Source organism: Delphinus delphis, chromosome 5 (genome assembly GCF_949987515.2).
Source record: "Delphinus delphis chromosome 5, mDelDel1.2, whole genome shotgun sequence".
Lineage (NCBI taxonomy): Eukaryota > Metazoa > Chordata > Mammalia > Artiodactyla > Delphinidae > Delphinus > Delphinus delphis.
Genome location: NC_082687.1, coordinates 87,741,124 through 87,768,000, shown reverse-complemented (window position 1 = coordinate 87,768,000; position 26,877 = coordinate 87,741,124). Strand labels below are relative to the sequence as shown.

Genomic DNA, 26,877 nt, shown 5'->3' with positions numbered 1-26,877 from the left:
CGCAAACTCTAGAGTACAGGCTCAGTAGTTGTGGCGCATGGGCTTAGTTGCTCCATGGCATGTGGGATCTTCCCAGACCAGGGCTCGAACCTGTGTCCCCTGCATTGGCAGGTGGATTCTTAACCACTGCACCACCAGGGAAGTCCCAGGTTTGGTTTCTTCTGAGATCTCTCTCCTTGGCTTGCGGATAGCTGCCTTCTAACTGTGTCATCACATGGTCTTTCCTGTGTGTGTGCACATCCCTGGTATCTCTTTATGTGTCCAGATTTCCTCTTCTTATAAAGACACCAGTCATATGCATTGGGGCCCACCCTAATGACCTCCTTTTAACTTAGTCACCTCTTAGTACACCTGAAATTAACATAACATTGTACATCAATCATATTTCAATTAAAAAACATTTAAAAGGATAAATGCTTAAAATTAATTTAATTACCTCTTTAAGGGCCCTCTCTCCAAATATAGTTACCTTTTGAGAGACTGAGGGATCAGTGCTTCAGCATATGAATTAGTTGGGGGGACACAACCGAGGCCATAACAGGTATATACCTAGGAGTAGAATTGCTTGGTCATGTGGTGATTCTATGTTTAACTTCTTGAGGGACTCCCAAACTGTTTTCCAAGGTGACTGCACTGTTTTATTTTACCAACAGCAATGTATGAGAGTTCGAATTTCTCCACATCTTTGTCAACACTTGTTATTCTCTGTCTTTTTGAAGTAGTGTCTCATTGTGGTTTGTTTTGCATTTTATTGGTGGCTAATGTTGTTGAGCATCTTTTCATGTGTTTATGGCCAATTGTTTATCTTTTTGGAGAAATGTCTATTCAGTCCTTTGCCCATTTTTAAAATTGGTTATTTGTCTTATTGTTGAATTGAAAGAGTTCTCAATATATTCTGGATACTAGACCCCTATCAGATATATGATTCTTAAATATTTTCTCCCGTTCTTTGTGTTTTTTCACTTTTGATGGAGTCCAGTCATTCTGTTTTCTTTGGTTGCTTGTGTTTTAGGTGTCATACCAAGAAACTATTGCCTAATCCAAAGTCATGAATATTTACACTTGTTTTCTTCTAAGAGTTTTTAATTTTAGCTCTTATATTTAGGTCATTGATTTCTTTTGAGTAATTTTTATATATGGTGTGAGGTAGGGGTCTAACTTTATTCTTTGCATGTCGATATCCAGTTGCCTTGGCACCATTTGTTAAAATGATTATTCTTTTCCCATTGAATGGTCTTGGAACCTTATTGAAAACCAAACGACCATAAATGTATGGATTTATTTGTAGACTCTGTAAATTCTATTCCATTGATCTATGTCTGTCCTTATGCCAGTCTCACACAATCTTGATTACTGTTGCTTTGTAGTGAGTTTTGAAATTACAAAGTGTGAGTCTTTCAACTTAATTCTCTTGCAAGATTGTTTCGGCTATTGTGGTTTCCTTGCACTTCTATATGAATTTTAGAATTACCTTCTCAGTTTCTACAAAAAAGCCAACTGGCCTTTTTATAGGGATTGCATTGAATTTATAGATCAATTTGAGGGGTGTTTTCATCTTAATATTAAGTGTTCTGGTTAATGAATATGAGATGTCTTTCCATTTATTTAGATATTCTTTAAGTTCTTTAAACAATATTTTGTAGTTTTCAGTGTGCAAGACTTGTACTTCTTTTGTTAAATTTGTTCCTAAACACTTTATTCTTTTTGTTGCTATTGTAAATAAATTGTTTTTTAAAATTTTATTATCTAGTGTTCATTGCTACTGCCCTGTTTTTAAAAAATTACAATAAAGTATACATAGTAAATATAAAATTTACCATGTTAAACATTTTTTAAGTGTATAGTTCAGTAGTGTTAAGTAAGTGAAGTACATGCATATCGTTATACACATTTTCCAGAACTCTTTGCATCTTACCTGATGTACTTTTAATTTGAAAGATTTATATGGCCCTTTAACTCTTTTGCCTTAAATCCCATGCCTTGAAGTTTTACCTTTCTTGAGCTTGTAGTTCAAATCCCCTGGTCAGAATAGGGAGTAGGGGATGTGGATAAAGTTGTTTTATAACCTGTGGAATACACAGATGCTCTTTTTCTTTGTGTGTGTAAACCTGTGTGTGTGTGTTTCAGACAAAAGCTGAAGGTATAGTACTGTGGTATCCTAGCATAGCTTCCTTGATAGCTACTCTGTTTCTGAGTCAGTTCTGTAAAAGGTCAACGTTGGGTGCTAAGATAGAGCTGGTTTATTGACATATGTTTGTAGCCAGAATGAACTCAGCCTGTTGCCTGTATTTACACTATGATGGAGTGTGGGGTTGGTTCAGATTTCTCACAAGGACCACAGTTAAATCAGGGAAACATTCCTTTGTGGTATAAAGTGGTACTGAATAGTTCCTTCTGGCACTTTGACTTTGGCTTGTTGTTGCCCTATGTAAGGTCTGTGCAGGGCTACAGAGAACTGCCTCAAATCCAGGGCTATATGTAGATGTGCGGTAAATGTCCTTTTCTGGGGGTCTAAGATATGAAGTTAACATTTGCTAAGATGGATTTCTATATGCTCTGATTTTGGCATGAAAGATATGAAACTCTGTTTGGCAAACTATCATCCAAATAACGTTGTATCAAAAAAATGTATTTCTTAGGCTCATTTCATGAACTAGTTTTATTCAGCTCTTGATTACATTTCCTTTGTGTAGAACATGTTTCATACTTGGTAACTGACTCAGATTTAAAGAGAATGAATGGCCAAATTAAATGAATGTCCTTTTGAGCAGTTTTCAAGTGCATGCATTTCTGATTGGTTTTGTTTGCCTTATTCAATGGAGAGAATAATTCTTTGTGGCCATTTTCATTCTAAGAGGGTGATGTTGAGTGATTTTTCATAATTTAAAATATGAATAATTATGCTTCCTTGTTTGTGTTTGATCGAAACTTAGAGCTGAAATCTTGGCTTTTTTCTCTCTCTGGCTCTGCCCACTGCTGCCCAGAACATTTTGGATGAGTGTGCTATGCTGAATTTTATGTAAATAAAATTTTTTTTAATTTTAAAAAATGACTATTGCATCATGAAGCAATGAAAATAAATGGAGGGTGGTAGAAATATATTTTAAAAGAGATTGTATTTTCCCTTGCTTACACAAAGCAATGCCAGAGCGAAAAACACTCTCAAATGATGGTTGATCTACAGCTGTACTAGTATTAATATATATGTGTAAATTAAGTAACTGATATAGCTATATTATCAGCTATTTGGGATTTGGTTAAAGAGGAAGACATTTGTTTATTAATGGTAATTTACATTGTCCCACAGTGTTTTGGAATGTTCCTTGGGTTACAGTATATAGTTTAAATATTTTTCAGTTATTCAAACCTTCTGTTTATTTCTTCAGTGAAAATTTGTTTTATGAAATCATCAGATGTACTAACAGTATCTTAAATGTATTAAAGGATATTGTACTGAGAATGGCAAACAGCTGTTCTTTCATCTCCACAGAATAACAAGAAATGGATTTAGATTATAGGAGGAGATATTTTGATTGGGCATAAACATAATTCCCTAACATTAGAGTCACTGAGACATACATCTTTATAGCTGGTATTTATTAAAATAATGATACCTGACATTTCATTATATGCTTTGTAGCTGGCATTGTATTCAGCACTTTACATACATTATCTTATTTATTCTTACCAAGTCCTATGAGGTATTATAGAAACTATTTTCCTATTTTGTAGATGAAGAAATGGGGGCTCAGATAGGTTAAATAACTTACTAAGATTACACAGCTAATAAGTGAGAGACCCAGAGTTTGAAACCAGACCACCCGACTGTACAGCTGTACTCTTAGCCTCAGTGTAATAGGAAGAGGATAAACTAGGCTTGTCCGTTGTATTAAATACTCAGTATGGTCGGTGATCAGTTATAGATGGTCATAAATAACTGTGAGTAGAAGTAGAAGCAAAGAAGCACCGTATCGTGATTTGGTTAAAGAAGCTGTGTAAGTAAGGATGTGTCCCTGATTTTTTCTCAGTCTTTCCACTAGGTTATGAATTCTGTAGAAGGATGGTGTGGTTCATATGTGAATTGTTTATGACAAAACTGTGGAAGTTCAAAATCCTATTGAGGTTTCTATATTATACAAAAAAACCTCAGAAATCAGCAAGAAAGACATTAAGGCCCATAGACATAAATGGGAAAAACAGACCTAGGCAGTACAAATAAAATTAAGGAATAAAGAAAACTCAGTTTTGTAAGAAGTCAAATAAATGCAAATTTAAGCCATAATGTGGTATGAATTTTGCCTAGTAAATTAGTGAAAATTTATAAAATGTTAATACCCGAAGCTGGTACTCTCATTCATTACTGACTGCATTTTAAAGTAGTATGTTAGAAGAATAAAATGATTCAATCAGTAAATAAATATCCTCTTTCCTGGCACTAATTCAGTATATATGAAATGTGCGTACTTCTTTTCTCTTACATATTGAGAAGCATATTTTATTAAGCTAATTCACAATGGACAAGAAAAACTCTGTATTAAATACCTTTTTTTGTTAACCACGGAAGAAAATAATTAACAGCTGTTGAGAAGAAATGTTGATTCAGTATTTTCCTTAAAATTATTAACTATGAGAGATGTATTTTAATTGCCAGCCCATCTCAAGCTTAAGTTGCATAATAATCTATCAGGAACATGATTATTTATGTAGAATCTTCTGGTCCGTAGGAACCAGAAGATTATATGTGTTTTTTATATATGAGTGTTCTGTAGTTTTGCCACTGGTTTATTAAACTTGGGACCATAATTTAAGTTTGTTATTCATCCTCTGTTGCTGACTTCTTGAGATTTTGGGAAAGTATTCTTTATTTCAAAAAACTAAAGGATGATGAAATTGATTTTATTAAAGGTGTGATTTCATAGTTTTAAAATTTAGTTTACATTTATTTATTTATTTATGTATAACTATGACCAGACAAGTAACTGCAGTAATAAACAAATTATCTTACAGGTATTCACAGTTTTATATGGAAGATAGTTTTTGCCATTATAACATGTTTAACCATCACTTCTTTGATGGAAAGGTAAGAATTATGACAATTATCTCTTTCTTTTATTGTATTTCCTTCATTATTTTTCTAGGGTCCCTCAAGAGCAAATGGTGGCTTTTCTACCATTTATTGATATTTATTTTTGTTCATTCACTGAGTGTGTATTGAGCACCTAGAGGTGATCATGTTATTCATCTTTCATGACTTTTCACTGCTTCTTGGGTGAAGAGCCACTTTCTCACCAAGACTCACGTAGCTGTTTGTGATCTGACCCCTGCCACCCTCCAGCCTGTCCTCTCCCTGTTCCTGCTTTGCTGTTCATGTTCAGGACATATGACCTTCATCTCAAACTGGCCTTTCCAGCACAGGGGCTTTTGCCCATGCTGTTCCCTCCACCTTCTACTCTCTCTTTGCCTTGTTAATGTCACCTCATCCTTCAGAACCCTGTTCCAAGTCACTTTCTTTAGCCTCTCCTGGCCCTCAGACAAGGTCAGGTTCTCCTTTGTAGATTTATGATGCTGTAATTAAATAATTCTGTAGTTAGTTGTTTGCTGTTTGCCTTCCTGATAAATTTCATGTCCCAGTTAAGGGGATTTATGGTTTTATTAAACTAATCCTTAAAAAATAGACAGTGTCAAGAGTTAACTCCAATCTATGAACTCTGGGTGATAATGTGTCAGTTTAGGTTCATCACTTCTAACAAATGTCCCACTCTGGTGGGTGCTGTTGATAGTGGGAGTGGTTATCCATGTGTGGGGCAGGGAGTATGTGGGATACCTCTGTACCTTCCTCTCAATTTTGGTGTAAACCTAAAACTACTCTAAAAAAAAATAGCCTTGTAATAAAGGGAGAGTGCTTTAAAAAAATCTTCTTTCAATATGATGTTAATAACATCATTGTGAATAAACAACATAGCAGAGCTGATATTTCTACTCCTAATTTGAGCTCTTTGTCAGTCCCATTACAAAATAAAATCTATAACCAACCAAGTAATCACACCTGACAGGAGGTTGGTCAGAAATGTTTGAAATTATCAAGACTGCTTGAAGCATATCCATACATACATATGATGGGTATATATCAATTTTTAAAGAATTGTGAGTCATGTTTTAAGTATATATTGTGCTTTAAGATATTAGCTAATGATAGAATGAAAACCAAGCAAGACTAAAAAACTAAGCATCCAGGAAATGAAAATAGATTCTAAATTGTTGGTTGGGATTGAAGAAATGAGACTCATTGAAAAGTGAGATTTAGTAAGTATAGCCAGTGATGTACTCCTTCCATCAGAATCCGTTTAGCATGGGGATACATATTTTTCAGCCGCGAAAGGTATGAAAACCGAGTATTGAAGTAAATAACAGAATTAGACTTCACTGTTTCCCAGAGCGCTTGTGTGGTTGATAAACACTAGAATTTGAGAACTGATTCGATGAGCATGAAGGAGAACGAGGAATTGAAAGACCGCTTGACAGAAGATGAAGAGGGGCTTCTCACCTCGGACAGTGACAGTGGAGAAAAGAGAGGAAAGAAGTGGATTCTGAAGGCATTTCCCAGATGGAAACCAGAAGACTTGGTGTAATTACTCTGTGTACACCTGAAACTAATATAATGTTATACGTCAGTTATACCTCAATTAAAAAAAAAAAAAGAAGACTTGGTGATAAGTGTACCAGGGGTGAAATCAAAGATGACTTGGGGCCGTGACCTGGATTCATCTTCCATTCTTCAAAACAGAGAGTAGGGAAGTGTGGAAGCGACGTTTGGAAATGTTGAGTTTGTGGGGCTGGCACGACATCGACGTGCAAATGTCCAGTGTGGTCTCTTGAAACTGTGGGGCTTTGAGCTCAGGGGGGTTGTCAGCACTGGTGACACAGCTGAGGAAGGAACTGAGTTCATATTACTGCTTGATGCTGCAGTAGTGGGTCAGGTATTTGTTTATTTGTTTTTAATACCAGACCATGACTTTGCTTTTTAATTTGAACAATAAAGACAAGAGTAAAATTACATACCGAAGAGTTGGCTAGCAATTTCATATATCTTAAGAAAGTAACATGTAAGTAGCCTTTTCTAGGAAATTCTATGTAACTTTTATTGAGAGTTTATAGAATTACCTTACAAGTTTCTAGAATAACGGTTGGAATAAGCTGCCAAGACTGAGCTCCATGTTCTGTTTCACAGAAGAAAACAGTCATCCAGCCCAGGCTCTCCTTTCTCTGTATTTTAAGAGCAGCCACTAAATGGCACTGCAACTGTAGAGAGTGACCTACAGAAAACTATTGTTTAATGATTTTACTGTCTCCCCTTTTTCTACCTACTTACGGAGTCAGGGTTTTCAGTAGAGATTACCATCTACTAATCAATCACCAAAGCATTTAAGTGTCTACTAGGTGTCTGTCTGTGAAGACATATAAGCCTTTGAGGTACCATGTGCCTTTGAGGATCTAAGCCTCTGCCACTGCACAGAAGCTCTTCACAGTTCATGGGATTAAAAAGTAGGAGTTTTCTGCACAGGATTTTTTTCATAGCAAATAATACAGTCTTTTGCGTAATAAAAAATGTCATACGCCTTATTGGTAAGGTGGTTAAAGTGTGTACAGAGGGTGGCTATTTAAAATGCCGAGCACTTTTTTATTGATGACTGAGATGAAGAACAGAGTTAAGTTATTGTCAACCTTGGTGGCGTAAGCAAGTGTCTGTTTCCCATAGGTGGTCAACATTAGGACCCTCAGCAACCTAGGACGGGACATCCCACCATTGATTCTTACCTGGGAAGATATTCTTTAATTTCTTTTTTAATTTGGTTAAGAGTTCAGGCCTCGTTCACCTATTTTCTTTTTTCTACTTTTAACTCTAAGGGGTTTTAATTAATTAATTTATTTTAAAATTTGTATTGGAGTATAGCTGGTTTACTCCAAGGAATTTGAAGTTTTTCAGTAACATCATCTGTACTTTTAGTCCTTGTTCGTGTAGGCAGGTTAAGGAAGTGCCAGGCAGCACTTGAAAAATGATTAACCTTCTTGACACCATCCTTTGCTGTAGGACTTTGAGGAGGAAGTTAATAAAGACTTTACTAGAGAAAAGGGATTAGGATGTTGTGATTTTTTTTCCTTTCATCAGTTGGGTCTTCTAAGTTGATTTAGTAGTAAAGTAATATATATTTTATTATAAAGTACATATAGCTTTATTAAAGTTTAAATGCCATTAAGCTTTCAAATCTTCTGCCATTTTGTATACTGTAAGTGTTGAGTTGCTTTTATAGATAAGTACTTGAAAGCAACTACAAAGTCAGTAGATTAGAGCTAATATTACAGGTCTGTCTCTTACTGACTTCTCCCAAAGCAAAAAAGTGATAAATATCCTAGACAGTTTTTAATGTTAACTTTGCAATCACTAAAAACACGTCAGCTTGCTGGGAAAATGCGTTAATGGCATGGTTTCATGGCCTGGGTAAGCTTTATTTGTGAGCTTTCATTTATTTACTTTGCATGTTACTTTGCATGTTCAAATGTGCCTGTCATTTACCTGGCACTCAAAAACATGTGCATGTTTAACTGGTAATTAGGCTCTCATTAACCTGAACTTATGGTGGTGGACAAACCAGACAGGAAAAAATATGTCTTATTCGTCTTTGTGTCTCCAGTGTTTAGCACAGTCCTTACTTCTGTTTGTTCAATTGAATTTAGCATTTTAGATAGTCCTCATGGGTAATGAGTTTCTCTCTTTTAGGTTACTAAATTTAGTTTTTTAATTTAACCATTTGAATGTGTAGTCCTCTGATAGTGATGGTGTTTGAATTTGCAATTTTAAAAACCCACTTATCAAGGAACCCAAAGATAAAATCTTATGGGGGCTGAATGAGAGAGGCTTCAGGATGTCACTGAGGGACTCTGGGGTGGCAGGATGGGTGAAGTTCAGTCCGAAGAGTGAGACTGAGCCTAATGCATTCTCCTCCCAATAGGATGAAGTACCTCCCTTTAGTCCTAATTTAGAAATGAATTTCTGTTTGTTCCAGGCTGCCCTTGAAGTATGCAGAACATTTTTACAGAAGGATAAAGGTGAAGGAGTCATTATGGTGACAGATCCTCCTTTTGGTGGCTTGGTTGAACCTCTGGCTGTTACATTCAAGAAGTTAATTGCTATGTGGAAAGAAGGTCAAAGCCAAGGTGTGTAATTTATTACTTACTGCAAAATAAACATGTATCTATGTATATACTTCCTGTCAAATATTAGCAGAGCTCAGTGAATCAGAGCACTGATAAAATATACATGTCTTGCGTTCTCTTCTTTTTTTAAAAATAGGCTTATTTGATAATAACTTTATCATCATGATACACTTCGTATTATTCTAATCATGTGTTTTAAAAATGGCTCATAGGTAAAGTATTTGTTTTTGGTGGGCATAAGGGGACATTATGAAGAATAGCCGTGAACTGTTGGCATTTCTTCAGTAAATATTTCCTGAATGGCCACTATGTACCAGGTACTGTTTAGGTGCTGGGAATGGAAGGGTGAACAAGACAGACACTTATCTCTGCCCACTTAGACCTTACATTTCCTCTTCCAAAAGTCTTGCCCAGAACTCTAGGAGGGCACCCAGCCCCTGGTCCACAGCTCTAAACTGTGCCAAGATTTGTGTGGGAAGGTTGGCTGTCCAGTCGCCTAACAGTGGTTATCAGTGTCACATGGATACCCAAGCTTAGAAGTGGGTTAATGACTGGGGGATATTCAGCTTAAAATGGCTTAGGACTTCAAAGTATTTTATGTAATTATCTAATTAGTCAGTATAATCATTTTTCAGTTTCCAACCTGCAAGTTGATAAATGTAAGAGTGTCAGGAATTTGTGATCAAGCTTCTCCATTAATTGTGCTATATAAATAGTGTGCTTTGGGGACAGGATGCAAATGAAATTTAAAACATGACTCACAGTGCTAAGTATTCCACTTATTTTTGGTTCTGAAGTCTACTTATCAGAGTGGATAAAGTCATTGTTGTTGGGAAAGCAATAAAAAGCTTTGTGAGCTTGAACTGATTCTGCTGCTTATTAGCTGCATGAATTTGAACAAATTGCTTAAATTTTGCAGCTTCAGTTTCCGCATCTGTGAAATGAGATTACTATATTAACATCTAACTCCAGGGGTTATTTAAGGAGATAACATACAGAAAGCACCTAGCATTGTACTAGCCTGTATCAGGTGCTCTGTAATTAATAGCTGTGTCCCCTGTCTCTCATAAAAATTAATTTGGATAAAATTGTTCATAAGAATTTTCCATGATTCAGAAAAGATGGATTCACCCTGAAAGCTGGCATAGTGAGTTATGGCAGAGCTAAGATTCAGACCTAAGGCCTTCTGCATTTTGGTCCAGGTTTCCTTCTTCCATATCATAACCACCTTTGTGCTTCAAAGTGATGCTCATTTTTTATCTCCCACTTTTTTTGTAATATCTTTGCCTTTACCTAGACTGTAGTGATATGCATGTAAAGATAACTTTTACATACCATGTATAGCTGTGTTTAGATATAAAAGAATGTTTCCATTGACTTCTGGGAAAGGTCAAGTTGTAAATGGTACTCTGGTAAATCATCTCTTCGTTTGTATGATTTAAATGTATTGAAGGATTACAATTTCTCCCAATACCATATATTTTCAGTAACAGCTTTCTAATTTATTTTTTTTCTTTAATATCAGTTTCTTATTTTCTTTTCTCTTTTTTTGTGATCCATTAGATAACAGTCACAAAGAACTACCCATATTCTGGATTTTTCCCTATTTTTTTGAATCCCGAATTTGTCAGTTTTTCCCAAGCTTCTGCATGCTGGATTACCAGGTATAGTAAATATTTTGTTTTCTGACATGGTTGGGGAATGGATATTCTGCTTAAATAAATATTCTGATAAGATGATTCATCAGTTTTAGTAAATGCAAACACTATAAGCTGTATGAAACACTAAAACTATATCATATGTAACTTAGTGCAGTAGTTCCTAAACGTCTGTAATCTCTAGGGTGCTTATTAAAAATATAGATTCTTAGGTACCAAAATAAACCTACTAAATCAAAATCAGAGGGTAAAGCCCTAAGAAAAAATATTTTACCAAGTTTCCCAGGTGATTCTGAACTGTAGCCAGGTTTTTAACCAAATGATCTGATCTTTCATCATCACCAGAAGATTGTGCAGCACCCCAGGATCATCATTATGAACATGGTTTTCTCCATTCAGAGGTTGTAGAGAAGTAAATTGCTTTTTCTGGTGGGTGGAATGCCACGTACACTTAACTTTGCTGCTCAGAGGATGCCAGGAGCTCTAAGGAGGGGTGTGCCCAAGGTTGTGGCATGTCAGAGAAGCAGAGATGCTGAGGTGTGGGTGTGCTGATTCAGGGCAGACTGACTGGACCTCCTCCTTTGCATCCTTGTCCTTCAACTCCTTCTGTTTCAATGTCCACTCTCCTGGATTCATTTCCTTGGGTTCTGAGGTTAACCCTGTTGTCGCCATCACTATGTGTGGTCACCAAGTGGGCACTGCTTCCAGGTTTGTAATGACATTTTTCTATTTGATTTTTCTGAGCAGTTGACTAGCCTCTGATTCAGGCTTTTCAGCTCTAGAACTGTAAACGTCTTCACTAGTTGTTCCAAGATAGCACTTGTTTCTTTTTTTTTATATAGTTGATTTACAATATTGTGTTAGTTTCAGGTGTACAGCATAGTGATTCAGTATTTTTGCAGATTATATTCCATTATATGCTATTGCAAGATAATGGGTATAATTCCCTATAGCACTTGGTTCTAATCTTTCTAGTCTTGAAGATATACACTATTATGAAAATTATTTAGAAATAATGAAACAGTGTTACCAGAAATGAGGGGATAGATCCTACCTGTGATTCTACGTCACATAGCAAATATTATAATTTTGAGGTACAGTTGACTCTTGAACAACAGGAGGATTATGGGTGCAGTTGAAAATTGGTATATAACTTATAATCAGCCCTCTGTATGTGAGGTTTCTCCATATCTGCAGTTTCACATCTGTGGATCCAACCAACTTTGGTTCAGTATTTACTATTGAAAAAAATCCACGTATAAGTGGACCCACGCAGTTCAAACCATGCTGTTCAAGGGTCAGCTGTATTCACATCCAGTCTTTTTAAAAAACACTTTTACATATTTGTAATCATAGAAGATGAATATGAATTCTGCTTTCTTCATTTCTGCCTTATATAAGTGTATATTTTAAAATGTAGCTACATAATCTTATGCTTTTAACAAGTAAATTGTTCCATCAATAGGCTATGTTATCATTCTCTTCTTTTTGGACTTAGAGGTTGCTCCCACCTTTAAGGTACTATAAATAACACTGCCATGAACATCTTTTATTCATATAATTTTTCCATATTTTCCATAACTCCCTTAAAATAAATTTCCAAAACTAAAATAGAATTATAAAAGTTACATTATCAAATTTAATGGACTTTTTTATGGCTCTTGAACCATATTAACAGTGTCCTTTCCAAAAGTGTGTAGCACAAGTCATTTTAACCTTGACTTCTTGAGCTCTGCTTTAGGCAAATCCATACCATATATCTTCTCAAAGCTGGTTTACTTTCCTTTTTAGGGCATCCAGTTTTCTGTTTCTTATCTGAAGGATGCTTCTAATATGGACATTTGCAATGCAGAGATAGCTGACATATCCTAAAGACGTTAACTAAGTAAACTATTTCTGGTTTCCAGGAGCACCTGCTGCCTTTGACAGTGAATAATCATCTAGTACAATGTTTGGCACGTAGTAGGTGCCCTGTACATGTTGAATGAATATTTGAATGAAAAAGGGCACGAACTCTGGAGTTGAAAAGGAACTAGGTTATAATGCTGGTTCTGCCACCTACTAGCTAGTCCTACACATTTTATCTAACTCTCTGAAACTCATCTTACCTGTTAAATGAGCATAGTCATAATATATCTGCTTCATAAGGTTTTAAGAATTATTTGAGATAATACATTAAAAGATTCAGCCTCATCCCTGACACACAGCAAATAGAGAAAAAAGGTTATTGCTATAAGCATTGTCGTAACCATCACTATAGTCATCATTCAGATGGCCCCAGAATGGGGGTAAAACTTTTCTTCAATTTTTATGTCAGAAAACACATTATTTTAACTGCAAAACACATCGTTCCTCAGAAAACTGTTTCATCCACAATTTAGAGATGAGTTTTCACTGTGGGCAAGAGTTTCAGTTGGTGAGGAGGCAGAAGAAGGCAGATCCAGAATAAAGCAGATGAGAGTGATTATTAATGTGTAGTAACCAGTTACTGTTTGTTTAGACAGCCTGTGTTACTAGGAAAGAACTTTTGGAAATACTGTAGTTTTAATTTTAAGAACTAGTTCCAAGGTCCAAGCTTACTGAAAGTAATCATATGATTCAGTGCATTGGTGGAAAATGTTCTAATTAGGCCATGTGTATCAGGGTGAAAAGCAGTCTTTCCAATAAAGAGAAAGCCAACCTTTGAGAAGAAAATTAGAATAAAACCTATAAAACAAAAAAAATCTTCATTTTTTCATGATTCCTATTAAAGATAAGAACACTACTGCCCATTACATGCTCAGTGGGAGAAACTGATTTTGCCAGATCTCCTAGGGTATATGTAAACTTTGTTTGTTGTACCTCCCCTTTGATGATTTTTCTACTATTTTTTTTGTTTGAAACTCTCTCTGGACTTATTATCCTTTCTGAGCCTTTTGCATTCTTTTTTTTTCTTTTGTTACTTTAACTTCATTTTGTGGTAATTTTTTTCCTTTTATATTAGCCACCTTCATCAAATGAAAAATTTGAAAGTTTCCTCTCCTCCTTCACAGGTCTTTTCCCATAGACCTTGATTAGGCCTTCTTTCTGACTTTGCCTGAGATGATTATAAGCCCCGAAACCACAATGCAGTAAAAAAAAAAAAAAAAAATCACTAAATCTCTTTTTTTGGAAATACTTTATAGGTAAGAGGAAGGCGGAAATGCTGCAAATCTTTATAAACTATAAATCATGTAGACTCTTCAGTGATAAAGCACTTGATGAGTACAGAATAAAATAGCTATCAAAGACGTAGAAAACCAAGAGCTTTATTAAGGGCAGATTAGAAAGGAAGGATTTGGTAATGAAAAGAAATTCTGATTTAGAGTCAGAAGAAGTTTGAGTCTTAGCACTGCCTTTTAGAAGATTAAATATAATCTTGAGGGAAGTCACTTTATCTTTCCAGGTCTCTGTTTCCTTACCTATAAAATAAAATGACTGAACCAGAAAAAGGATGCCAGATAAGTTTTACTTTTAGACTTAAGCCTGATAAATTGGTAGTGACTTTCTGGAGAATTTGTTGAGAATACCAGGCTCAGTGGCAAAGAGTAGCGTGACTGATTAGTGATGTCTGCCACAGGGTCAGGGTCAGGGAGTGATGGCATTCAGGTCCTGTATTTACCATATCTGAACTAGATCTTCACACTTCCCTTCCACCTTGAACATGCTATGATCTCTTGTTTCTGCTTAGTCTGGGACATTTGTCTGGATTGTTAAAAGTAGAGATCTTTGTTTTTTTTTTAAGCTGTCTTTAAAAAAATCATCCTGTTTAGAAAACTGTTTGTTTTTCGAGTCTGGTTTCATGTTCAGAAATGAAGAGGTTTTGACAGGAATTTCTGAGAAATGATTGTAAATTATAAGGTGACACGTGAAATTCTCAAAATTCAATATACAATAAACATAAAACATTTAATGGATTTGAAGTGATGAGGAATAACACACACACATATATGTATGTGTATGTCTGTGTAATACATATGATATTTAAAATAAGAGGTTACATGGAATATGGTGTGACTAAAAAACCTTATTGCTATGGTAGAAGTTGATTGATGGAGCTGAAGAGTTCACTTGGAATCTTTTGAATATATTGAAATTAAACAGAACACACTTTAGGGATTTATGAAAATACAAACATGTACTCTGTTTTATTTAAGCTTTGTTTCCTAGCATGATACCTGGAGCATAGTAGGTGCAGAATAATAAATGTTTGTCGACTTGAATGTCTTGTTTTCCGTATAACTAGTTTCAGTCTCATGTTGCAGAAGAAATTTGTGTATAGATAAAATTAAAAGTTAGGAATTGCAGAGATTTTGTGCTTTCCCTCATTTCTATACAGTACTTCATCACATTAATCAGTTCCATGGGAGAAATTTTCTATTCAAAAATGCCTCTCATCATCATTGTGAGTGAAATGTCAGGGATAATGATGGGAAAATGGTGTATCAGCTCTACCACTAGTGATACGCAATTTGCAAAATTGTGTTTGCTTTACAGCACTTCCATAGGAGGTTTATTTGTGTGGATGAAGCTATGAAATATGGATGTATGTTAGAGGTACATTAATTTACCCTAGCAGCATGCATTTTACATACCATATGTTTATAGTTAATTAGCACAACAAACCCACATTTAAAAATAATAATAATCTCAATTAGGTTATGCAAGATCAAGTAATCAACCAGCTCCCTGACGCACATATTCTCTGACTCCTTAGGTAACCATAAAGAAATTCTTTTTTTTTCCCTCTCTTCCATCTGCTATCTATTATATTGCATGGACTATTCCATTTACTAAAAATCTTTCTAAGATACTCTTTTCCAGCATTTGAAAATCTTCATAAGATTCTCTTGGGAAGAATTCTTTTTCTTATGACACTCATAAATGTTCAAAATATCTTTGTTGAATTTAATATGGTACCATATATTTACTGAATACATAGAGAAGGTGCATTAGGGAAAAATTACGAATTTAAATCATTTTAAAAGAAAACTACTTAAGGTACTATTTTACGGTGATTTTGAAGTAAAATCTACTTTTGTATCTTAGCCTCTAATAGGTAACGTATATTCATAGAATTTTAAAGTTGTGAAGATGCATAGCCTTAACGTAGGCTGACTTCCCAATGTAATGATCCTTTCCACTAAATTCGTGACAAGCAGTCATCTAGTCTCACTTGAATGCTTTCCCTGAGCAAAGTCCTACAGCCTTACAAGGCAACTCAATTTATTTAATAGCTCTAATCGTTAGAAAAGTTTCTCATATGGAGATAAAATATGCTCCCTATTAACTTCTAACCATTGGTCCTACTTCTGTTTTCCGAAGCAATAAAGGATAAGTCTAATTTCTATTCCACATGACACCCCTTCAGTTATAACATAGCTATCAGATCCTCCCAGTCTTCTCTTTTCTGAATAAACACCCCCAATCTGTTAAACTATAAGCCCTATTTATTCCCATTACTTTCAATAGAAATGAACTGGCTTTATTAATGTCTCTCTTAAAATGTAGCAGCTGAATGGAGGGCTTCAAATGTGATCTAACTTCGTCTCCCTTCCTTGTTACAATATTACAGTTCTGTGTAAGCCGGCTGTGAGCCCACACCAGTCTTACACCTTTGTGATAGACTGTGGACTCCCCACGTTGGACTGTGCGTGCTCACATGCTAAACGCCCTAGGGCTTTTTTTTTTTCCCGCACTGTCTCTCATTTAGCTGAGTCTCCTCATCCTGTACTTATTTTTTTCCCAGTGCTGAAGTTTGTTAATCAGTCTTCCTAACTTTGTTCACCTGTAAATCTAGCAGGCATTGGCATAGCCATGGAGAGAGCTTAGGAATCTCCCTCCCATTAAAGTCCTCTCTTTCCATTGTCACCGATTCCTTACATTTTTGTAATTCTCTCATTAAATAGCTACTTTGCAAGTCAGTTCTGTTGTAGATTCTTAAGTGTAACCTTATTTAGAATCTAAAGAATTTATTACAACTTACTTGAAAGTTGCGATCTACCTGTATTAACCTTATAAAAATCTCATGGTATTCTTGTGGGTCATGTAAAGCAGTGGCTCTCAAACTTTAGTGTGCCAGGAGGGCTTGTTAAAAATAACAGATTGCAGGGTCCCACCTCCAGAGTTTCTGTGTTATTAGGTCCCAGGTGGGGCAAGAATTTGCATTTCTAACAAGGTCCCAGGTGATGCTGATGTTGCTGATCCAGACACCAAACTTCGAGAATTACTGATCTGAAGATGGATGGACTTAGTGGCCAGGTGGATTCATGGCAGGTTTAAAACCAAATTGAGAATGTGTATGGATGATAGGGCGGAGGAGGAGAAGGGAGCAAGAAGCTAATAGAAATCATGCTTGTTGGCCTCAGTTTACTTTCCAGATAATCTGCAGAAATGGAAAGTTGAGTTAGGGATCTTGAGGAGAGAGGTAAACATTCGAAATAGTCATTGTGGGGAAAACAACTATAGTTATAGATTTCCCTCTGCACTCCATCCTTCTATCTGTCTCCACCATATGCCGGGTCCTGAATTCAGTGTTTTACATACATTGTCTCATTTAACTTTCATAACAACTCTAAGGTAAGTATCAGTAACCTCCTTTTCCAGATGAAAATGATGCAGACTTGCCTGAGGTCACATAAAAAGTGAGTGGCAGAGCCACTGCCTGGCCCCCACAAGGAAGTGACCATCACAAAAACCAAGATAGGTGTTTCTCAGTGGGGAAGGAGGAATGCTGGGTTGGCTGTGTCAGAGAGTGATGGTGGAGGGCCACACTGAGGCTGCACTGAGCCTTGGGGAATTGAAAACGGGCATGCAGTGAATTTCACAGGCAAAAAATGAAAAACCCTATACAAGCTGGCACAGATCATCAAAGGTGGAATGTTTTAATGCCCAAAGCTAAAGTCTTAATTATATAAAAGCCTTTCCTGCAAAGTCTGTTGCATTGGATAAAAGATTAGAGTTGTTTTTTGAATCCTAGGTAACATGAATGTGTCATAACAAATTTTACCTTTTTTATAATGAAATTTTACTCTCATAGAGGCCCCTCTGAGGCTGTTGATTAATAAGTAAACTCTTGCTTTTGAGAACTTCTTATTAAATACTCTGATTTAATTTGTACCTTGGCATCAGTTTGTTCATTTGTTGGTTAAAGAATCTTAACGAATGTTGACTCATTTGAGAAATTTTTCCTTTTTAATTTTTTTAAACTTTCTAGGTAGATTATGATAATCATGCACTTTATAAACATGGAAAGACAGGACGGAAACAGTCTCCTGTGCGTATTTTCACCAATATCCCACCCAACAAAATAATCCTTCCTATTGAAGAAGGGTACAGGTAAGAGAGACCTTGAAGTACACAAGTCACTGAAAATAAAGTTCCATATATCTAACACCAAATGCCTTTCATACTGACTCATGTAGTTCTTTTATTACTTTTAAATTTGGCCTGTAATGTTATATTGAATTTAATTTGAATTACACCGAACTTTTGTAACAAATGCCTTGTGAACTTTTATCTACCTTGTGAATCTCAATAAGTATATGCAGCTGATTTCTTCGAGTCTTTTCTTTTCTCCTTAGATTTTGCCCTCTGTGTCAACGATATGTTTCTCTAGAGAATCAGCACTGTGAACACTGTAATTCTTGCACATCCAAGGTACAGTTTTCTTTAGAATGTGTTTTTACTCAAACATATTAGTTTTATTTTAGGTCACTAGTTTCATTACATTTGTTTAATGTTATTTTGTTAATATTTTAATTTGTATTAATGTGTTATCATTTATTAATTATAATTTAATATAATATTTTTTCTCTAATTATAAAGTATGGCAGGCTTTTAAAATACTTAGTTGCCTTCATCATCATTAACAACTATTTGAGTTATTTTTATATGGTACTGTATGACTGCTAAAATTATTAGTGTTTCAAATAAGGCACTAAATAAGGGCTAAATTTTGTTGAGGGCAAAATTAAGGTGTTTTGAATAAGGAATTGAACTATTAGATACCATCACTGTTCTGATGAAGCAATAATTAATAACATGTGCTGTGTATTTACTCCTCACATCACTAGTAGACAGGGCTTTTTACAGATAAGGAAGGACTACAGGGGACATACCTCCTAGTTATTTTTTTAGGAAGGTGGGATCACCTTTAGGTTACTCGGTTATTTTAACTAAATCCAGTCAGAAAGAACACGTGAAGTTTAGTTGGCTGATATGCACATATTATTTGCCAGAGGAAAGGCTATATTTTCAAAACTATTGGAAAGTACATTTTTTATAACTTTATAATTATATTACTGGTTATACTGGTTTTTAACTATGGTAACACATCTGATTATATATTTCCAATTAGTTTAGAAATTATCTGTATTCTTCATTAAAAAAAATTATGCTCAGATCATACAAAGTACAAAATGAGGAAAACAAAATTTTATTATTTAGAGATGCACACGTAAGTGGAAAAAATAAACAAAAGCAAGGAAGTGACCATCACAAAAACCAAGATAGGTGTTTCTCAGTGGGGAAGGAGGAATGCTGGGTTGGGAAGGGGCATGTGGGGAAGTGTCTAGAGTACTGATGGTATTGTCTCTTGACTTGTTGGGTTCATCAGTGTTCACTTTATAATACTCGTTAAACTGGACATATGCATCTCATGTACTTTTTTAGGTATGTTTTATTTCACAGTTTTTAAATTACTCAAATAGTAATCTCTATCCTTCTAAATTACATTAAGTTCTCAAATATGAATGTTATTAAGGATTATACCAGCTAGACACATAAAAACTATGAATCATTAATTCTCTTGAAATTTTCATTGAGTCCTTCTTTATGCAGATTGGGTTGCTCGATCTGGAGTGGACTTTCAAGATCATTTAGATAAATCCTCCAGTTTTAGAGTTAAGGAAATTGGGGCCCATCAAGGAGGCGTTTGAGTTGAGTAGAGAAATGCATAAATTAAAATCAAAGTATTTAATAGTAAAGCCCAGGAAAGTGAGAAATAAGGAATGAATAATTTACACAGATTTTAATAAGACATTTTAATTTTTAATTGTGGAAATTTGATTTTTAGTGACAAGTTAAACATAATTTAAAAATTGTTTTTGTAGGATGGCAGGAAATGGAATCATTGCTTTCTCTGCAAAAAGTGTGTAAAGCCTTGTAAGTATTCAGACTTAAGTGTTTGAGATCTTCTGAAAATATTTGACTTTTTCTTCATCTAAATAGGGTTTTTATTTAACTGTATTTACAAAAGAAAAAAATAATAGAGACTTGCCTTAATTTACTTGCTTTTTAATTTTTACACTTGCCAAAATGTATGTTCTCTCCTTCAGAGAGAGACATGACTTCAACCCTGTTTCAGTGTTGCATTTGCTTTGGCTTGTTTTAACAGGGTTTTGTATCACTCAGCCAGCCCCCATTTTGTCAGTGGCTCTAAGCTCATGACTCAGGGCAGAAGGGCTGAATTTGTGGCCATGTATCAGAAAGAAGTTAGCTGGTTTACATGGAATTCCAACCTCTTAACCTTGGCCTCTTTAGCCAAATTATAATTAGCTATGCAAAGCAATCACAATATTTGAAGTAAACACTATTCACGCTTGCTTATCATAAAGGTTAATCAAATGAAAAATTATATTAAATGAACCTCTTCTAATACCTAATTTTTATTTTACAGCCTGGATCCACTGTAACATTTGCAATCACTGTGCTCTTCCAGATCATTCTTGCAACGGCCCTAAAGATGGCTGCTTTATTTGTGGTGAATTAGATCATAAACGGAGTACTTGTCCTAACATCTTTACGTCTAAGAAAGTTAACAAGTTAGTTGAATTCTTTTATTTACTAGAAAAAATTTTCCTTGTATATTTGTACAGAGCAATCCACAGAAGTACACAATAATCAGAGGATCCAGAAATGCTAAATGCTAAATTAATTGTTGCTTTCACTGTTAGGTATTGTTTGCATAGATGGGGAGAGGGAGGATATGAAGGTGAGTCAAAGAGCTAAAAATTTTACAGGTAAGGCATGAAAATAACCAAAATATAAGGCAGAAAGTGACTCACTTCCTATATATTTGTGTAATATAGCTGTGTAATTCAGAGCAAGGTTACACCAATGACAATAGTATATTTAGAAAAACTATTGGTATTTCAACTGGGCTAACTTGAATGTCACACTTTTTTCCTTTTAAACTGAAGGGCTTATAGCTATTGAGTCCTCTTGTTTTACTGATGTGAAAACCAGATAGCCAAGTTTAACATTATATGACCGTTGAGATCAGGATAAAAATTTTGAGCTATCATATGACTTGTGATGAAAAAAAATCTATTATTATTAGAAGTATCTGATGGTTTAGTAGCTACTTGTGATTGTATTAGAATTCTTTTCCATTTGTTTTTTTTTTGGTCAGTAGAAATCATTTTTTTCCATTAAAGCCCAGCCACTTGAATTCTGCCTAGTATTTAAGCTACCTTTTCTATTACTTTTTATCAAATTTACTTTAAATAATTATTTCCACTAAGTAATCTAGGGTAGAAGTGGAATTTTAAAAATTAATTAAAGAGGTGTATTGAAGAGTCTTATAAAATATTTTTTTATAAAGCTTTAAGAATAGAATACAACCTAATAAAGGATCGATCTGGGGTTGTTGCACTATTACAATGTAATTCTGCTTGCAAACAACATGCTCAGCCTTTGATTCTGTGATCTTATGACACGTGGAAACTGAATGTGCATTTTGGTAATACAATGTAGGCTCTTTATTGGTTCTTAAATAGCCCTGACTAGTCTATTTGATAGTAATATGTTGTTTTCATTGAGGGAAATCATGTAGTATCTCTTAGTACTAGATTTTATCAATTTTAATTCAAGACCAAATTCCTTAGGATGTGGTATACCTGATAGTTATTAAATAGTACCACTTTCTTCTCTTAGAGAAGACTCCTAAACTGTGAACAGTGATCTTCAGATACTGCTTTCAAAAAAATTTTACAATGAAATTGACAATGCAAAATTTTTTCTTTATAATAGTAAAAAATAATTTTAATAGCTTTTTTAGCATATATGGCATAAAAGATCTTTTCATCTTATATGTTTTATAGCTGTCATGTTAATTTGGTTTTCCTTGGTACTAATTTTCCTGTGGTTGTGATCTGGCATGATGCTGGCTCCCTCTTGTGGTTAGAGCTCATTTTATCAGTTACATAAATACCTATAATTTAGAGGACAAATACTAGGTCAATTTAATTTTAAGGCAAAATGAAACAATCAGTTTATTATACTCAGTTTATCACTGTTGAGAGACTTTATCTCTGGAAAGTTTTGTTTATTCATATTACAAATGAACATTTTCTTTCTGTTTTTGTTTACTGTATCTTCTAGTGAAATCTGGTTCATGTTTAGTTCTTCTGAGTGGACAAACCAAAGAAAATTTGTTTAAATTTTGTATACAGACATGCATAGCTTCATTGACTTTGCCATCAAGAGATTATACTTCATTAAATTTTCTAAATCTGGGCTTCCCTGGTGGCACAGTGGTTGAGAATCCGCCTGCCGATGCGGGGGACACGGGTTCGTGCCCCGGTCCGGGAAGATCCCACACGCCGCGGAGCGGCTGGACCCGTGAGCCATGGCTGCCGAGCCTGCACGTCTGGAGCCTGTGCTCCGCAACGGGAGAGGCCACAGCAGTGAGAGGCCCGCGTACCGCAAAAAAGAAAAAAAAAAAAATTTGCTAGATCATCACTTATCAGGACATTATCCTACTTCTAAAAAATGGCTGGAGGGAAAGGAGATTTATGTAACATGCACAAAACAGTATAAAGATGACTGTTTTATTTTGAACTTATAGGATACCCCAGTCCATGGTGAAAAATCTAAACATGGAAAAATATAAAATTGCCAAGCAAAATTCTGAGTAGTAGTCATGTGGAGCTACTAATAATAGCTAATATTTATTTATTAATTACTGTATGCTTAGCATTTTACATACCTGAATAATTTATAGTAGAGTATGTAGTATCAAGGTAATTAAGAACACAATTTCCTAAATCAAACTAGTTCTGCCACTTTCTCATGGATGATTTCATAGCCTCTGTTTCTTCCCCTAAAAAAAATGGGGGGAAGGAAAGGGAAGAGTGACATCTGCCTTGGCTCAGTCTCCCAGCTCCTTGAAGTCAAAGACTTTGTCCATTCATTTTTGTATTCCCAACACTTAACATATATACTGAATGAACAAAAGGAGAGGCTGAGTTTGGTCCACTAGGAGATTATATACTGTTTATGAAGCTCCTTTCCCAGGTTTTGGTTCTGGGAAGATCAAGAAGGAGCATTTCCCTAGGACTCGTGGTGGTTTAGGATAAGTGAATCTAACAATTGATATTGCTGGGAAGCCACGGAAATGCCCAGGTTTGCCATTACTGGCAGCCCCAGCCCATCCCTTCGTTCATGATATGATAAATGGCATGATTCTGCTAGCTTGGAGAAAGTGAATGGATAGACCAGTAATCTTCCTCAGCTCTAGATTGCCTGTAATGTAGTTCAGAGAGCACCTGAAACAAAGGATCTAGGTGGTTTTTTGTTTGTTTGTTTGTTTGTTTTGTTTGTTTTGTTTTTTTTGTTTTGCGGTATGCGGGCCTCTCACTGCTGTGGCCTCTCCCGCTGCGGAGCACAGGCTCCGGACGCACAGGCTCAGCGGCCATGGCCCACGGGCCCAGCCACTCCATGGCACGTGGGATCTTCCCGGACCGGGGCACGAACCCGTGTCCCCCGCATCGGCAGGCGGACTCTCAACCACTGCGCCACCAGGGAAGCCCTATCTGGGTGTTTTTTTTCCTGGTGTGATTTAATGTTTTTTAGAGAGTGAGTTTCAACTTGTTCATTTTTTTAAAAAATATCTTTATTAGAGTATAATTGCTTTACAACGTTATGTTGGTTTCTGCTGTACAACAAAGTGAATCAGCTATACATATACATATATCCGCATATCCCCTCCCTCTTGAGCCTCCCTCCCACCCTCCCTATCCCACCCCTCTAGGTCATCACAAAGCACCGAGCTGATCTCCCTGTGCTATGCAGCAGCTTCCCACTAGCTATCTGTTTTACATTTGGTAGTGTATGTATGTTAGTGCTATTCTCTCACTTCATCCCAGCTTCCCCTTCCCACCCTGTGTCCTCAAGTCCATTCTCTACATCTGCATCTTTATTCCTGCCCTGCCACTAGCTTCATCAGTGCCGTTTTTTTTTTTAGATTCTATATATGTGTGTTAGCATACAGTATTTGTTTTCCTCTTTCTGACTTACTTCACTCTGACAGACTCTAGGTCTATCCCCCTCATTACAAATAACTTAATTTCATTCCTTTTTATGGCTGAGTAATATTCCATTGTATATATGTGTCACATCTTCTTTATCCATTCATCTGTCAGTGGACATTTAGGTTGCTTCCATGTCCTGGCTATTGTAAACAGTGTTGCAGTGAACATTGTGGTATATGTATCTTTTTGAATTATGGTTTTCTCAGGGTATATGCCCAGTAGTGGGATTGCTGGGTCGTATGGTAGTTCTATTTTTAGTTTTTTAAGGAACCTCCATACTGTTCTCCATAGTGGCTTCAACTTGTTCATTTTGAAGCTAGTCTTCAAGAAGAGACCACAAAATGTGGGCATCTTGTATGGCACTTGTCAGGACTTTTAGATCTACTGAGGAAAGGAAAATTAGCTGTAGGACTATAAGATGGGCCTCTTTAAGTTTTTTCAGTTTTTTCCATTGTGCTATTTCATTTTTCTACCACTGCTAACTGCCAGTGTATTGGTCTTTTTTCTGAAAAATGTAATTCAGGGATTTGGAGATTGAAGTGCTGAGTTGAGCAGTACAGATGTACCAAAAAAAGAAAGAAAGAAAGAAAAACCAACCAAAAAACCTCCCAACTCATTGGCCTGACTATTTACTTCTGTGGTGTGTTTCTCCTGAATAGATTGTTCTAAATTTGTAGTCACCATGTTTCAAAGGAATTTCTTTTCTCAAACATTTTGCTTGGTCAGGACTCTATCTCCTTGTTATTATGGTTAGGATTCTGAGGATTTATGCTTATAATACAGTAAATTCTTTCCCTTCTGTTTTCTTATTTGGTTAGCTAGTTAATTAAACTTCAACATAATTACATAATTCACTGTGCTCATTCTACAAAATAATTTAGCACCTTGTTTTTCAGAGCTGTCAGAAAGCAGAAGCAAAGAAAGAGCAATAAGATGAAAATGGAGACCACTAAAGGACAGTCCATGAATCATACAACTGTTACAGGGAAGAAGAAAAGAAGAGAAAGAGCTCATCAATATCTGTGCTCTTAAATGTCCAGTGGCTTGCGAATAAGAAAGATTTATAGATTTATTTGATGCCATTTTCTGAAAGTGCCTCACTGGACTTAACTTCTGTTGCTTTCAAAGGTATGCACCTCTCTAAGCTTGAAAGTAGGCAGGTGGTATTTCCTGGTTTATAGACCTCCTCACCCCCAGCAGCCCCTCTGTAGACCTGGGGAGTTGTTTCATCCTTAGCTGGTTTGCCAGCTCTCAGTGCCTTTTTTCTCTCTTTAAATCTCTTCCAGTCATATTATTTTAGCCTCTTTTATCTGAAAAATGGGCATAAAGCGTCCTTTTGCTAGAAGAAAGAAGAAAATGAGAATGAAAACCTGAGGTTTTGTTTACATTGAACATAAGAGTATGTTAAGTTCGATATTTTAAATATTAAAGTATTGTACAATGGCTTAAACCCCACTTGTAAAGAGAAATACAATGTTTAATTTTTTTTAGACAGAATCTGAAGATGATGGAAAGAATTTTGACAAAGGCAGTCTAAAGATATAAAGATTATGATTATGGTTACATTATTATTATTAAATATTTATTTTTCAAATACTTTTTGCAGTTGTCCTTTGATGGTATAGAATCACCTAAATGTTTGTTGAATGAGTGAGGTATTTAGAATTATGACTTGCCCTGTCATCTTAGTGTCTTTTAACCTAGGCAGTACTTTTCTCTCTTTGTACAAGTAGTAGCAGAAGGCAGGATACTTTGGTTTTCATTTTGGTGATCCTCATTGCTATTCTAATACTTCCTGGTTGTATGTCCTTAGCCAGGTCATTCATTCTCTAGAAGCTACTGTTTCTTCGTTATTATAATGGGGACAATAATAGTTAGACCTCAGGTTTGTTTGTGGTGAAATTAAATGAGGCACATGCCCCTGGCTCTCAGCTCTCCTGCTACCCGTGAGAAACGTTAACAAATGAAGATGGCTAGGAGCACTAATGGTAATCACCGGGTGGTCAGGTACTGTAGCATGGAAGGGAGTAGTTTGAACAAACAGTTCATTGTCTCCTTAAGACTTAGTTTAGAATGGCTTGCATTTCACAACTCTTAGTAGTTTAGAATGGCTTGCATTTGCACAATGACTCTTCTCTCTTTCCCAAATGACTGCTGTAGAGCAGGTTTGGAGGCATCTCTGCTTGGGCTTAGCTAGAGCCCTGAGAGTAAAGGTAGAAGAACTGCACTCCATCTGGTATTTAAGTTAGGATGGTTTGTTGCCTGATGTGGAATACACACATGTGGCCCTGATCAGTGTGGTCCTGGTAGATCAGGCTATAGCAAAAAATGAGCTAAGCTCCTGGACTTAACAAGCATCAGAAAACTCTTCTCTTGCCCCCTCTTTAACATGGGTTCCTGTGGTGATAGGAGGGGCAGATTTTGATGTGATTGGATGAGATATGAACCTTGTACAATCATTGTGAGAGTTCCCCTCTCTGATTCAGGCATAGATGTGGACATTGCCTGACTTTCATGGTGTCCACGATACCGTGGTTAAAATCTGTTGAAATGTCCCCAGAAACTCAAACAGCTGCGGGACCATGACTGCTGAAGAATTGGGTCCTGATGGCCAATGGTTTTTATCATCACCATATTTTCTTAGTTTTAAGATACGATCAATTGTAAAATGC

At 35.9% G+C, this 26,877-nt stretch overlaps 1 protein-coding gene across 2 annotated transcripts in view; it reads left to right on the top strand.

Annotated features, from left to right (window-relative positions):
- ZCCHC4 (zinc finger CCHC-type containing 4) overlaps window positions 1–26,094 on the top strand; it is a 48,150-nt gene extending 22,056 nt beyond the window's left edge. The window contains exons 6-13 of one of the 2 annotated variants that reach the window (XM_060011778.1): window positions 5,008–5,080; window positions 9,063–9,213; window positions 10,777–10,877; window positions 18,106–18,227; window positions 18,473–18,548; window positions 20,003–20,054; window positions 20,569–20,713; window positions 25,102–26,094. In XM_060011778.1, the coding sequence (XP_059867761.1) occupies window positions 5,008–5,080; window positions 9,063–9,213; window positions 10,777–10,877; window positions 18,106–18,227; window positions 18,473–18,548; window positions 20,003–20,054; window positions 20,569–20,713; window positions 25,102–25,237 (856 nt within the window). In that variant the 3' untranslated portion in view covers window positions 25,238–26,094. Of the gene's footprint in view, window positions 1–5,007; window positions 5,081–9,062; window positions 9,214–10,776; window positions 10,878–18,105; window positions 18,451–18,472; window positions 18,549–20,002; window positions 20,055–20,568; window positions 20,714–25,101 lie in introns of those variants that run through there. The other variant, XM_060011779.1, reaches the window with a different exon arrangement.
- The last annotated feature ends 783 nt before the right edge of the window (window positions 26,095–26,877 follow it).